The sequence below is a fragment of the Solanum pennellii genome, chromosome 11 (genome assembly GCF_001406875.1).
Source record: "Solanum pennellii chromosome 11, SPENNV200".
Taxonomy (NCBI): Eukaryota; Viridiplantae; Streptophyta; class Magnoliopsida; order Solanales; family Solanaceae; genus Solanum; species Solanum pennellii.
Genome location: NC_028647.1, coordinates 58,412,202 through 58,424,726, shown reverse-complemented (window position 1 = coordinate 58,424,726; position 12,525 = coordinate 58,412,202). Strand labels below are relative to the sequence as shown.

General features: G+C 30.6%; 1 protein-coding gene across 1 annotated transcript; it reads left to right on the top strand.

Moving 5' to 3' along the window:
- The first annotated feature begins 1,304 nt into the window (after positions 1-1,304).
- Positions 1,305-3,190, top strand: LOC107003531 (UDP-glycosyltransferase 92A1-like). The gene is made up of 2 exons (XM_015201870.1): positions 1,305-2,360; positions 2,578-3,190. Exons 1-2 carry the CDS (start codon positions 1,305-1,307, stop codon positions 3,004-3,006), a joined length of 1,485 nt encoding a protein of 494 aa, XP_015057356.1. The 3' UTR covers positions 3,007-3,190.
- The last annotated feature ends 9,335 nt before the right edge of the window (positions 3,191-12,525 follow it).

Genomic DNA, 12,525 nt, shown 5'->3' with positions numbered 1-12,525 from the left:
GCAGGGAGGGGCCTCATCGCAAGGGGGCAGACAAGTGAAGTTATTGACAAAAGACTAACAATTAAATTAAAAGAGTCTGACGCTATATCAAATTGTGCAACTAGAATGTGTTGTGTGCTATTTGTATATTTGTGCAAATTTCTCATTATTTAAAATAGGGATAATGCGTAAGTACCCCTCAATTTATGTCCAAAATCTCAGTGACATACTTATATTATACTAAGGTCCTATTATCCCCTGACTTATTTTATTAATAATTTTCTATCCCTTTTCGGCCTACGTGACACTATCTTGTGGGCTCAACACCGGTTGACTCTTTTTTTCAAGCTAGTGTCACGTAGACAGAAAAGGGATAGAAAATTACTTATAAAATTAGTTCAGAAGAATAATAGGACTTTAGTATAATATAAATGTGTCTCTGAGATTTCGTGCATAGGTTGATGGGGTACTTGTACATTTTCCTTTTAAAATATACTTAAAGAGGTTTCAAACAAAAAAAATTCTTTGATTAATTTTAAATATAGAAAATTGAAGATAACCATACTGAAATTAAGTCTCCTACATTAAAATATTTACTTCGTTTTACTTTATAGCAATTTATTCAATCTGCTAAAAATAATAAACATGTAAATCACATCATCCAGTTCTGTTCTCATCACCGCAATTGTCAAAATATATTATAGCAATAAACTATTGTATCTTGGAATTGAATTCAATACATGAAAATAATACACAACATGGAAATGTTCTTAAAATAAGTATTTCCAAGAGCCAAAAGTTATCATCTTTGCTTAAATCTTAATCATCCTTTTTATAGTCAACCTCTCGAATCTTGATACCAGCGGTTTCTATTTCAATTTATATGATTTACTTTTTTAGTAGATTAAAAAAAGGAATGATATTTTTTCCTCCGGTCGAGGGTCTATAAAAAAATTATTTCTTTTGCCTTTCAAAATCGATTTAAGGTCTGTGTACATTCTACTATTTCTATATTTTACTTGTGCAATTACATACATTTTTTTTTATAAAGCCCTATGCGGTGTGAATCTAAAATAATCGAGCTCCAATCCAAATAACGAGAAACCAAAAAGAATATGAAAAGAAAAAATAAATCACTTTTATTACCTCTTATTTCCTCTTAAACTCTATACATATGTCAACTCTTGGCTTGAATTTTTTTTTCCTAGTAAAAATAACAAAACAATGGAGAAGAAAAAGGGAACAATTCTTCTCTTCCTTCCCCTCTATATATGTCAACTCTTGGCTTAGAATTTTTTTTCTCTACTTGAAAAAACCCAAAAAAAATGGAGAAGAAAAAGGAAACAATTCTTCTCTTCCCCTTTATGGCACAAGGCCACATCATACCATTCTTAACCTTAGCCTTTAAGTTAGAAAAAAAAGGTTACAACATAATTTTTGTGAACACACCTCTTAATATCAAGAAACTCAAATCATCTCTCCCTCAAAATTCTTCTATTTCCCTTCTTGAAATTCCATTCAATAGTTTAGAACATGGCTTGCCTCCAAACACTGAAAACACTGATTCACTTTCTTATAAACTCTCTATACATTTTACAACAATCTCCTCTTCACTTGAACCTTCATTTAGAAATCTTATATCTAGTCTTATTGAAAAGCCACTTTGTGTTATATCAGACATGTTTTTTGGATGGTCAGCAAATGTAGCTCATGAATTTGGAATTTTTCATGTTATTTTCAGTGGGGCTGGTGGTTTTGGTCTGGCATGTTATTACTCTATGTGGCTAAATTTGCCTCATAAAGAAACAAAAAACTTTGTTTTTACTATGCCTGATTTTCAAGAAGGTGGCAATCTTGATGTTAGTCAATTGAATCCAAGTCTGTTAGAAGCTGATTCTAATGATCCATACACAAATTTCAATTGGAAAAATCTTCCTAGCTGGATTAACTCTGATGGGATTCTTTTCAATACAGTTGAAGGTCTAGACAAGCTTGGATTAACATATTTTCGTCGAAAATTAGGAATACAAGTTTGGGCAATAGGACCAATACCTTGGCCAACAAGTAACAAACAAAGAGGTGGTAATGAAACAGGGGAAGAAACAGAGAAGTTCATCAAATTTCTTGATGAAAAAGAAGAAAAATCAGTACTTTACATCTCTTTTGGCTCTCAGAACAGAATATCAACATCACAAATGATGGAATTGGCAAAAGCCTTGGATAATGCTAGTAGAGTTAACTTCATATGGGCTGTTAGACCTCCTTTGGGTTTTGACATTAACATGGAATTCAGAGCAGAGGAGTGGCTTCCTGAGGGATTTGTTCAACGCGTTTTCGAGGATCAAAATAGAGGACTTATAGTGCCAAAATGGGCTCCTCAGGTTTGCGACCATCTTATCTAAAAGTCTAAATTGTTACAAATTTCATACTTTCAATTATTTAATATCGCACATGAGGATGTGATTCTTTTTCTTGGGCCAAACATACGGTGAACATATTTTTTGCTTTTCAAATTTCTATGAGATTTGAACTCGAGACCTCTTATCTATTCTAATATCAGATAAGCGTATAACCATATTATTATTTTTGTGACAATAGGTTGAAATCTTGGCACACAAATCAGTCGGAGCATTCTTGACACATTGTGGATGGAATTCAATATTGGAATCACTTGAAAATGGAGTGCCGCTTCTTGGTTGGCCTATAGCAGCAGAGCAATTTTACAATGCAAAGTTCTTGGAACAAGATGTTGGTGTTTGTGTTGAGGTAGCTAGGGGGAATAATTCTCAAGTTAATCATGAGGATATATTAGAGAAAATTGAAGTTGTTATGGGGGTTAATGATAGAGGGAATGAAATTAGAAGAAAAGCTTGTGAAATTAAAGAAATGATAAGTAATGCTATTATAGATGATGAGGATTTCAAAGGGTCATCTATTAGAGCAATGGATGAGTTTCTTAATGCAGCTGAGTCCAAGAACAAATTATCAAATGATGTTAAGATTAATGGTAATATGTCTAATAGTTAAAAAGATTATTCTTTTACTTGATGTTAATCATAAGAAATAAACAAAAAAAGAAAAAAAGAAGAGAAAATGTATGATGCAGTGCTTTGTTTATTGTACAAAATAACATATGTATGTGCTTTTGTGTATTTAAATGTAAATATGTGTTTGTGTGTATATTAATGTGAGCTTTTTTTCCATTGCAAAATTGATCTCCCTTGTCCTTCGATCATCAATGAAGTTGCATTGACTATAATATGAATTACTAGTTTTTTTTTATTGACAAAGACTAACAATTAAATTAAAATAGTGTGACATTTATATCACATTTTATATCATACTACGACAAAAATAACTTTTAGCGGTATTAAATATTGACTCTAGTAAAGAGTGCTAAAGTTTTTACCGGCATTACTTAAGTGTCATCAGAACCAATGTTGCTAAAAGCTTTAGGACATATACAAAGAATGACAATTACATCTAAAAATACATATTTAGCGATAGTTAAGAATTAAATACCGCTAATGATTATTTTTGTTATAGTGCCACTAGAACTAAGTCAAAAAAAATAAATTGGTTTCTAAATTAAGTGTGCTCGTAGAAACCTTTTTTTTTTATTATTTATTTTTTTGGTTAATATCTCTCACTGTCTGCTTATCTTATATACGTAAGAAAATATCTGTGTATCCTAGCTGTTGACTTTTTCATTAGAGAAATAAATTACTTAAATGATTTCTTATTTTACAAAATACAATGAAAGAATTTTATTACATAAATTCATCAACTTGAGTGACTATAACTATTTTAGGAAATTAACTTAAAAATGACTCATGCTAAGAGTAAATTTCATAAATGTGTTGGGATTGAAATAACAAGACATAATGCAAAATCTAATAATTGTAAATCTTAGAAAACAATAAATCAGACAATATATAATAATAATGATAAAATACATAAAAACTATGATTAAATATTACGTGAATTTTCACTTTTTATGATCTAGAAATTTGCGTACTTTCTTTGTTCACTTTTGCTTATCATGTTATATTTTTTGAAAGTTAATTTTATTATTTTTAATAATTGAATTAAATTACATTAACTTGATACTTTAAACAAAAAGTTTAGATATTAAAAAATTATACAAAAATATTATAAATTATAATTTTTCATATATCATGATAATTAAAAGTGGACCAAGATAAGAATGTTTACTAATATTCAGTAGACTGCGAATCACTTGGGAATTTTGAATAATCGCCACAAAATAAGTAATTAAATTATTGTTTCCCTTCTTCTCCTTCATGTGCATTTCTTTAAATTAATTAATCTCTAGGGCTACAATTAATTAGCACCATGCGTGTCTAGAAAGATATACACATAACACACTATCTTATTTAATTAATGAAGTTTAGATTGACTAGAATGAATTAGTCATTTTAATCTTCAAGAAAATGACTAACATTTAATTTAAAATAGTGTGACGTTATATCAACTTGATCATTCTATGTATTACAACAAAGTCCAAAAGAAAAAAAAAGGTTTTTAAGAGAATCTCTCACTTTCTGCTTAACTTAGCTATAGCTATATAGCGTCATCCTCATTATCTCTGCCACCGTCAAGTATATGAAAATTAAAAGAACAAGATTTTATAATTTTTCTCTTTCTTATTAGTAATTATTCTAAGATTTTTTTCTTATCAATTACTTAAAAAACTATAAATCTTGGTTATTTTTAATAGGGAAAAATATGTAATAATACAAACTTATACTATTTAATTACTTATCATAGTTATAATTTGCTATAATTATCACTCGCGACTAACATTTTACATTAATTACGTGGGTTGACTTCGAGTTTGTATAATTAGTCACGTTTGTATATGTAAAATTTGCCAAAATATACAAATATATATGTATAATATACAATTATTTAACCTATATACATACACAATTCATCTCTGTCCCCCTCTCTCTCCTCTCTCGCTCGCCTCTCTCTTCCCTCTCCCAATCTCGCTAGTCTCTCTCCTTTCTCTCCCAGTCTCGCTTGCCTCTCTCCTCCCTCTCTCAATCTCGCTTTTCCTATATACAAATGTGTATGTATAATATACAATTATAACAATTCACCTCTTCCACTTTTTGCCCTTTCTCGCTCGCTTCTCTCCTCTCTCTCCGAATGTCTACCTGCCCTCTCTTTCACTTGATTTTTGGTGGGAAACTGGAAATTGGTGTACTAATTTAAGTTATCCTTGGAGAATTTTGAATTGGGAATGGGTTGGGCCTTGGTTCTTATCCATTTATAAGCCATTTTCCCCCAGTTTTTGAATCCTAATTTTTCACTATAAAACTCCTCTTTCCATTTCATTGTAGGGGGACATTTTTTTACTGAAAAAGTTTTGGGGAATGATTTTGTTGAAGGCTTTTAGTTGAAAAATTTTAGGCGGAGAAGACGGTTAAAAAGGGAGAAAAAAAGGGAGAATTTTTTTTTGGGAAGAACAGGAGAAGAAAATTTTTGGGGAATCTTTTTTTTTGAGATATTGATTTTGGGAATTTTTCTTGACAAAAAAAAACAGAGAGATTTCTCTATTCGAAAATTTGGAAAAAAAAATATACAGGAAGAAAGTTTTGAAGAAAAGGGGTTGGTGGTTAGAAATCCTCCTTTAGCATTGAGAATATTTTAAGCAAATAGGCAATAAAAATACATTAAAAAAAGAAGAGAAGTTTCAGTTTGTTTTTTTTAGAGTTGGGTTACTCCATGTTGGTTCATCACTATTCCCAAGGAGTTGAAAACCTAAATGAGTCACAAAAAAATATAAAAATGACCAAAATAAGCCATTATTTAGTTACTAACTAAAATAAGCTTAGTGGAAGAAAAAGTTTCACTTTATCTAATTTTCTAAACGTTTTTCGTTAGTGTCATAACGTGTATTTTTAACGTATAACGGAACTTTTTCTTACACTTTATAAAGTGGAACTTTTTCTCCATTTTATAAAGTGAAACTTTTTTCTTCCACTTTATAGAAAATCACTTTACCTTTTCACCTTCTCCTTCTCTCTTTCACTTTCATGGCTTCTAAGCTTTTTTACACTTTGAAGATTAACATTGATGGTCCAAATCCGACAACTGAAGCGGCTCCACACTAAATAAATAAAAAAATTTGAAGTAACACAACCCGGCAACATAACAATCCATCCCTACAAATTAATAAATTAGGTATTTCTTTAACATCTCATATTTTCTTTACTTAGAATGTGTTTCATTTATCTCATCTTGTGTCTAGTATAGTATCATGTTGTCTAATTGTTCTGATTCACGGAGTAAATTATAACTTACATGTTCTTAAATTATTTTGATTTTATTTTATAATGGAATAGTAAAAATATTGCGGAAAAAAGAGTTGATTTAGCATTCCTCCGTATTCCTAATTTAGATTTCATTTCTGCTTGTTAGTGGGATAGTTATTGAAGTTCATAAGATCATTAGTCGCTCAATCTCTATGTTGTATTAAATTTGAAAATATATTATGAAAGAAATATTCCTATGGTCCAACTTTGGACCTTACGTTAAAAAGAGTCCGGAGCCTATAGGGTATAAAATGTTAACAAAAATTTCAAAACGGTATATGAATTTTTATTTTAACCAAAAGGGCAAAATCGCTAGAAGAGCAGCAATGTCGTTCGCCGAAAAAAGTTACAAAATTTGATTTTTAAAATTTTTTTTAAAGAAATCGCTGCCTAGGTAGCGATTTCCAAAATAATTTTTTTTAATGATTTTTTAATTAAATCGCTGCTTAGGCAGCGATTTGTCTCCAATTTTTTAATTTTTTATTTGAAATTAAAAAAAAGAAGAAGATAAATTAAGAGCAAATTGCTGCAAGTGCAGCGATTTGTCTCCAATTTTTTTTTTATATTTTTTTAAATCATTTTTTTTAAAAAATTTTGATTACTACTTATTTTAAAAAATCATTAAAAAATTTTTATTTTGGAATAAGTAGTAAAAAAATTTAAAATTAAAATTTCTGAAAAAAATTTAAAATTTTATTTTAAAAGTTTTAAAATTTTTTTTTTTAAAAAAATTGATTTAAAAAAATTGCAGCGATTTGCTCTTAATTTCTCTTCTTTTTTTTTTAAATTTCAAATAAAAAATTAAAAAAATTAAAGAAATCGCTGCTTAGGCAGCGATTTATTAAAAAATCATTAAAATTTTTTTTTTTAAAAAAATCAAATTTTGCAAATCGGTGCTATTGCATCGATTTTGCCCTTTTGGTTAAAATAAAAATTCATATACCGTTTTAAAAGTTTTGTTAATATTTTATACCCTTTAGGCTCCGGACTCACGTTAAAAAGGAGATTGGGATTTTGAATAGTATAGTAAAGTTGAATTTTTTGAATTTTGTGAGAGTTCTTTAAGATACCCATTAGCTTTGACAAAATGATATTAAACATTTTTGAGAATGATATTATTAAATCACAAAGTTATAGTCTAATTTATTTTTATCTTATTATTTAACTACAATAGAATGAATCAAAATATAATGATGTAAACACCTGAAGCTAATTTGACAAAGTAAAAAGAAACAACATTAAGGATGTGATGGGAGATCTGTACAATCTGGCAAAGTAAAAAAATAATAATATGACATACTAGACATATAGGGAGTCTAGCAGCTAATTTAGTGTAGATTCCTTTTTATGTGTGTTATAAAAAATTCCTTTCACAAAATATAATTACCATCATATTCCCAAGGAAATATTCCAATGGCCTTTCTTTCCAGTGATTGTTTACTTGTTCAAATGCTACTTCGCTAACACTGTTCGGGTGATTGATTACTATTTCTGTGATTTTGTTTTAGTAATTTCTTTTGGAGTTAGCAGACTCAAGTTGTTTCACCAACTTGAGCTGAAAGTCGATAGAGTTATATCGTTATTCTTTGTTAGATTTTGATTAATAGTAGGAAGCATTCTTCATGATTATGTCATAGTTAATAACTAAGAATTTAAACATTATTTAGTTAAAATATTCTCGATCATCATATATGTTCTCACTACTTACTCAATTAGTATTTTTTTTCTTTTACTCCCCTTCACAATTTAAAATCTAAAACCTCGCTGAGGAACCTCGACAAATAATAAGAGGTAAAATATAGAATTTCACTTTTACCGCAGAGGTCCAACAAAGCTATAGAATTAAATAAAAAGCAGAACTGTCTAGTCATTAATATGTCAAAATATAATTATATTATACGAATTAATATAATTTTTCTTACAGTATATAATGGAGCGTGTTGTGAATCCTGGACCGATTGATCGTACACTTCTTCTCTCTCAGCATGAGCATAAATCAGAATTGTTATGAAAAGGTGAGATACCATTTAGTAGCCTTATGAGGACGGTGCACATGAATGATGCCTGGAATTTATTTTGTCTGCACTGATCTCATGAACGTGTTGAGGAGATCTTACGTAGGTCCGGACTGTATGATGTAGTTTGTGTGACAGGATGCAGTATGATCGTGCCCTTGTTACAACTATGGTTGAGCATTGGAGGCGAGAGACTCATTGCTTCCCCTTTGGTGAGGTCACGATTACATTGCAGGAGGTGCAGGTCTTGTTTGGTTTGCGCATTTATTTTTGAAATATTTATATTAATTATTAAACTTTGATTTTATATTAAATTAAGTTTTAATAATTTTAGATTCATACTACGGGCCCTTCATCTACAGTGGAGGAGAGTTCCACGACGATCATAGAGGATGTTGTTTCGACAGTAATGAGAATCCCGATGTTACACAGGTTTATGTTATGTTATTTATTTTTTTGAAATATTTATATTAGTTATTTTGTAGACTTTTATTTTGCATCACATTGCATATTCCTATCATTTATACTTTTATTTTTTAATTTCTACTATCTAACTTTGTATTTGCAGACCACCTTATCACCACTCTCGTCTCCAGATATTACTTTCATTATGTCAGTGGATGATATGCCACAAACACCCAGAAGAAAAAAACTTGTTAAAAGTCCATGATGCCTATCTGATATCAATGTGACCCCTCTACGACCCTTGACAACGTGCAAGTGCAAATGATCCATAAATAAAGTCCATGTCTCTATGCTCTCATTTTCAATTATTGCAAATGCCAAAGGTAATATAGAGCCGTTACAATCTGTTGTAATCGCAATCAACAACTTGATATCATATTTTCCATAGACATGTGTTCCATCGATCGATATAACAGGACGACAATGCACAAACCCATCAATGCATGATTTAAAAGCCCAAAACACATATTTGAATACATCTTCAATGACATCGACACGCCGCTCTGTTTTTCATTCTACTATTGTTCCAGGATTGAAGTGTTTCAAAGCTTCCATGAACCTTGGTAACTCGGCAAAAGAACCCTCCCAAGTACCATAGACTTTTTCAAAAGCCCGCTTGTGATCAAGATAGGCTTTTCTTCTACTTATCGAAATGTCATATGCTTTAAGAACGACTGTTTGACAGTCTTTGATGGGAAACCTGAAAAGTAATAATAATATTAATTATCAAATAAAAATAAATATTTTCTTGTTAAATAAGAATCATCTAAGGATAAAATAGTACCTTGGCGTTCTTTCTATATCAGCACGGAGGACGTTAGCAATCATCTCAAGATCTAAGTTGAAATATCCTTCGCGACATGTACCCATATCACATGTATGTTCTTCAATGTATCTTCCAACTTTTCACATGTTAGTATGTTTATCAATAAAAGAAGTCAACCTAAATCGACATCCTTGTTCTACACGCCTGCAAACAAGTCGCCATGATTTTTTTGTCGATTTAATAACAAAGTACTCCCTTGCTACTTTCAAATGTAGAAGTTTAACTGTTCTTTGCAACTACTTTTTTGAATTGAATAACATGCCTTTTTCAATATAAATAACACCTTTCATGAAATCTTCGGGTTCATGCCACGTACTTTGTGATGTATACTCATCATATGTATCACAAAAGATATCTGAACCATCCGGGAGATGATCAAGATAAGGAATTTCATGATTACGAAACGGGCTCATGGACATTGGTCTTGGCGATCGATTGAGAGTCAAAAAATCATTATCACTAGATGATACCTCAAATGGAACATTATCTCCTGGTTCCTTAGCATTAGGTAAATCATCACTATCACTAGCTGAAGGTGAGCGTAATTAGGAAGGTCACGATCATTTGGGGATTGACATCGACTGATAAATGAGAACGTCGTTGACTAATCTTAGGCTCCTTCCTAACATAGATTTCAAGTATTGTTAACTTGATTTGATCTATGTAGTCATTTGAAACACTCAAAAAGTCGGTCAACGATTCGTCATTAAAGATAATCAACTCTCCAAAATTAACTTGTCCTTGTGATAAAAATGAAGTAGGGTATTTTTCGACTATAATCAAATTATAATCAGTACTGTTCATGCCCATTCTTTTATAAATTGATGAAATGAATTTATGATATCGAACGTTAATTGGATATTTAGCATTGTGTTTGGGAGGACAATTATAATAAACGGTATTTCCGTCATTTATAATTTCGCCATCCCAATAAATTGAAACTTTAACTTTAGGCGTAGAAGACATTTTTTTTTGAGATTGAATGAACAAATATAGAAGATTTTATATTGTAGGTGATATCAATTATTTTACGTCCTTAAATAGAGATTGAAAGTTTTTTTCAGAATAAAAAAAATAAAAATACATAGTGTAATATTTTTTTCCGTTTTATGACATGTCAAATCAACATAATAGTATGACAACACTGAAAAAACTTCTTCAAAACGTGAAAAATATTCCTCTTATAAAGTATAATAAAAAGTTCTACTTTATAAAGTGTAATAAAAAGTTCCACTTTATAAAGTGGAAGAAAAAGCTCCTCTTTATAAAGTGTAAGTTTTACTTACACTTTATACTTTATAAAGTTTAAGAAAAAGTTCCGTTATACATTAAAAATACACGTTATGATACTAACGGAAAACGTTTGAAATATTGGATAAAGTGGAACTTTTTCTTCCACTAAGCTTATTTTAGTTAGTAACTAAAATAGTGGCTTATTTTGGCCATTTTTATGTTTTTGTGGCTTATTTAGGTTTCCAACTCATTCCCAAGCTAATTCGTTTTTTGAGTCATCTCTCAAGTCTCCCATTTGCTGTCCATATCCGACTTCGTGGTAGTAGAAGCTCTGCTCAAATATCTTGTCCCTTTTTGCTGTAAACTCCTTCCTTTAATTTTAGCTTGTTCAAGATATTGTTTGTTCCCTGTTGGATTGTTCTTGAAGTATTTCGAGCATTGTTGTTGTTCTTTTAGAGCTGATGATTCGAGAACATGGTCTAGGAATGTACGTGTTGACTGCGTGTGTCTTGAAATTGTTTTCTAGCCTAAAAATGGTTACTATTCTTGTTATTTTCCCAAGTTTTCATAGTTGCACATTGTTTAGTATTCAAATTGTCGTACTCTTCTTAACCTATTTTTGGTCATGGTGAATTCGTAACAGCATTCAGTATTTAATGTCACATTCCTCATTCTTTACTATCCTTATTGGATGAATGAAATAAGACGTCAAAGATTTTGAGTTCATTTACCATCCTTATTGTCCATTTTGAGTCGTTAGTTGTTTGTTTCGCATCCATGCTCGACCACTTTGACATTTATTTAAATTTGATGATGATTCGGAATGTCGCTTTATATTTATTTAAGTGTGAGGTGAAACATATAGCTTGTTGGATTAAGTGATCTAATTGCGATTTATTCATATTATTTGGTGCCAATGATTATTGAAATTGTCATTGTTTTGCTTAGCTCAGTTTTGATTTTTTTTTACTGCTTGTCCTCCTCAATTAATTGTCGATTTGTTAATAAAATAGTGGATTAGTTGGGTCAGTAACTTGAGCATGAAGAGCTGGATCACTATAGCATGGCTTCAGTTCTCTTTAGTTTTTCCTTTCTATTTTTGGTGGTTGTCGAATGCATTATTTGTTGCCAGTGCTTCATTTATTACGTTCATGACATTTCTCTTAAGGCTGATGTAGTGATCATATACCATGTTATTCTTGAGTTGATACCCATTTTGGTTTAAATGCAACTGTTTGAGATGTCTTCATTTGAGTTTTAATTTTTAACTTTAGTTTTTTTTTTCTTTTCTCGTCTCATGTGAAAATCCATCCGGGTCCTTTTGGATCGTTATACTCATCTCCTCGCATTTCGGAAGAGCCATAAAGGTTNCGGAAGAGCCATAAAGGTTCAAAGTTCCTTCATCGAATCGAGCTCAAAAGTTGACGTACAGGCCAAGAAGTTGAAGATTTTTGGATTTAGAAGCCCAATTTTATTTTGGAATTTTATTATTTCGAGTCTAAGCCCTTGTTTCCTTTATCATTATTGTATTGTTAGAAGCCCAATTTTATTTTGGAATCTTGAATTAACTTAATATACTCGAACTCAAAGAACCTAGTTTCCAAACGAGTATGGTGTAGATGCATGAGTCCTCATAGGTGTGCTTAATGTTGTGATTGAGGGT